Here is a 1,894-nt window from a genome sequence, read left to right on the forward strand (position 1 = left end):
ATATATATATATATATATATATATATATAAGAGAAAGAGAGAGCGCTTGGTATTGCTGTTAAGATCGTTAAACAGTTTTGCCCTTATAAATGCTTGATCAAAATAACTAAAACAAAAAAAAAAGAAAAACACCTACACATAAAAAAGCAAACATATGTAAATGAAACAAGCTTACCTTACAAAACAAAGACGTCATAAATACATAGATCATAGGTTATCTTTGACTCCAATCGTAAATTGGAAGTGTTGTCCAACTGTTATAATTCTTCTGTCTCCGTCATTTCAATTGTTTTTTGTTTGTGTGTGTTTGTTAAAATATCACTTCCTTATCAAACCTTATTCTTTGCTATTCGTTCTAATTGGTCAATTGTTCATTGTGTCCATCTGTCATTGTCAAAACGAGCTAATATGGTAATCACGAAGAAAGTACAGTTTCGCTCCTCTCGGTCAGTTCAAATCCGATGGCCGGACAAACTGAAAATGAAATTGGGATGTAAAGTGGCTGGGTTTTAATGTTATATAGGCGAGCTCTACCACCACTGGTCATAGAAAATTAGATCACGTGCTACTTTTAAAGAAACAAAAAAAAAGATAGACCTACAAAAAAAAAGCACAAAACAACATAGGTGGGAAAATGGAGGAAAGTGGGTGTAAGAAAGAAAGAGAGAGAAGCAAAAAATATGGAGAAAGAGAGATACTGAGAGAGAGAGAGAGAGTGAAAGAGAAAGTGATAAAGAACAAGTAAAAGAAGAAAGCTTGCCGGCCAATAGAAGTGTCGTCGAGGATAGGGGGGAGTAGAATACCCAGAATGCCTAGCGAAGGTCTGCCTATGTTGACTATGTCGTTACCCCCAAAGTGCTTTGTTTTTGACGGCCCAGTTCTTCATCCCCTTTGCTCTTTGTACCAAGTTGGACTTGGCAAGCTTGAAATGATTGTTAGTCATACTGAAGAGAACGTCAAACGGATTTTAAACATTAGGCCAGGTAGGAACTATTTATTTATTTATTTATTTACACCTTTGACTATTTTTTTGTTTTTTCTTGGTGTTAATTTATTGGTTATACATACGCGTATATGATATATAATGATTTATTTTTGCTTAATGCAACTACTTTCATATCGTTTAACTAAAGTTTTTTATTTTTATTTGGTCGAACAAAAAATATTGTTTCAGTAAATTTTATTTCCTGTTACGAACTATTTTTGATAAAAACGAAAAAAAAAAAAAAACCCACCCTTAAACGATCTTGTATTTATTTATTTCGTTTTAAATAGCTTTAGATACTATTTGTAAAAGTTACTAATTTTTTTGTCCGACATTTTCCACTATTTTTACCAACGAAGACTTACATATTTTTAATTTTTACGCCAAGCTTTAAAAAATCCAAACGTATTTCAAAGAAATTCTCTCTACTCTTTGGATCGTTTTTCTGTTCCTTTTTACCTTGTTGTTACTATTGTCGTTGTATCGCCCCACTCAGTCATATTTGTATATTTATATTTTTTTAAATATCTTACTTTTTTTTTTTTTTATTCTTCTCTTTCTTTCCTCTCGATAACCTTTCCCTACCGACACACTCCGTGGCCAGTTTTCATATGGCATGTCTATTTATTCAGTGTATTTCTTTTCTCGTTACAATTTCCTGAGAATTTTTGCCTAAAAATTCTCTCTTCGTTTAGCATAGTATCGGTTTTCTCATTTCAATTTTTTCCTGACTTTATAAATATTTTTTATAATTTCTTTTTCGGTGATTTTTTTTTTCTTATATTAATTCTTTTCTATCTCTTGGTGAATTATCTTAATCCTATTTTCGAGATTTCTGTCTTTGTTTCTTTTCATCATTTACACTTTTATTGGGTCCTCGGGTTCTTTTTTTTTTTTTTTTTTTTTTTT

The 1,894-nt window shown here is 31.3% G+C and overlaps 1 protein-coding gene across 1 annotated transcript in view; it reads left to right on the forward strand.

Moving 5' to 3' along the window:
* The first annotated feature begins 497 nt into the window (after window positions 1–497).
* The window catches only part of LOC106882341 (Y-box-binding protein 1), a 199,558-nt gene continuing 198,161 nt past the window's right edge, over window positions 498–1,894 (forward strand). Inside the window, exon 1 of the mRNA XM_052974512.1 lies at window positions 498–983. Coding sequence (XP_052830472.1) covers window positions 809–983 — 175 coding nt within the window. The 5' untranslated portion in view covers window positions 498–808. The remainder of the gene's footprint in view (window positions 984–1,894) is intronic.

The sequence above is a fragment of the Octopus bimaculoides genome, chromosome 18 (assembly GCF_001194135.2).
Source record: "Octopus bimaculoides isolate UCB-OBI-ISO-001 chromosome 18, ASM119413v2, whole genome shotgun sequence".
NCBI lineage: Eukaryota > Metazoa > Mollusca > Cephalopoda > Octopoda > Octopodidae > Octopus > Octopus bimaculoides.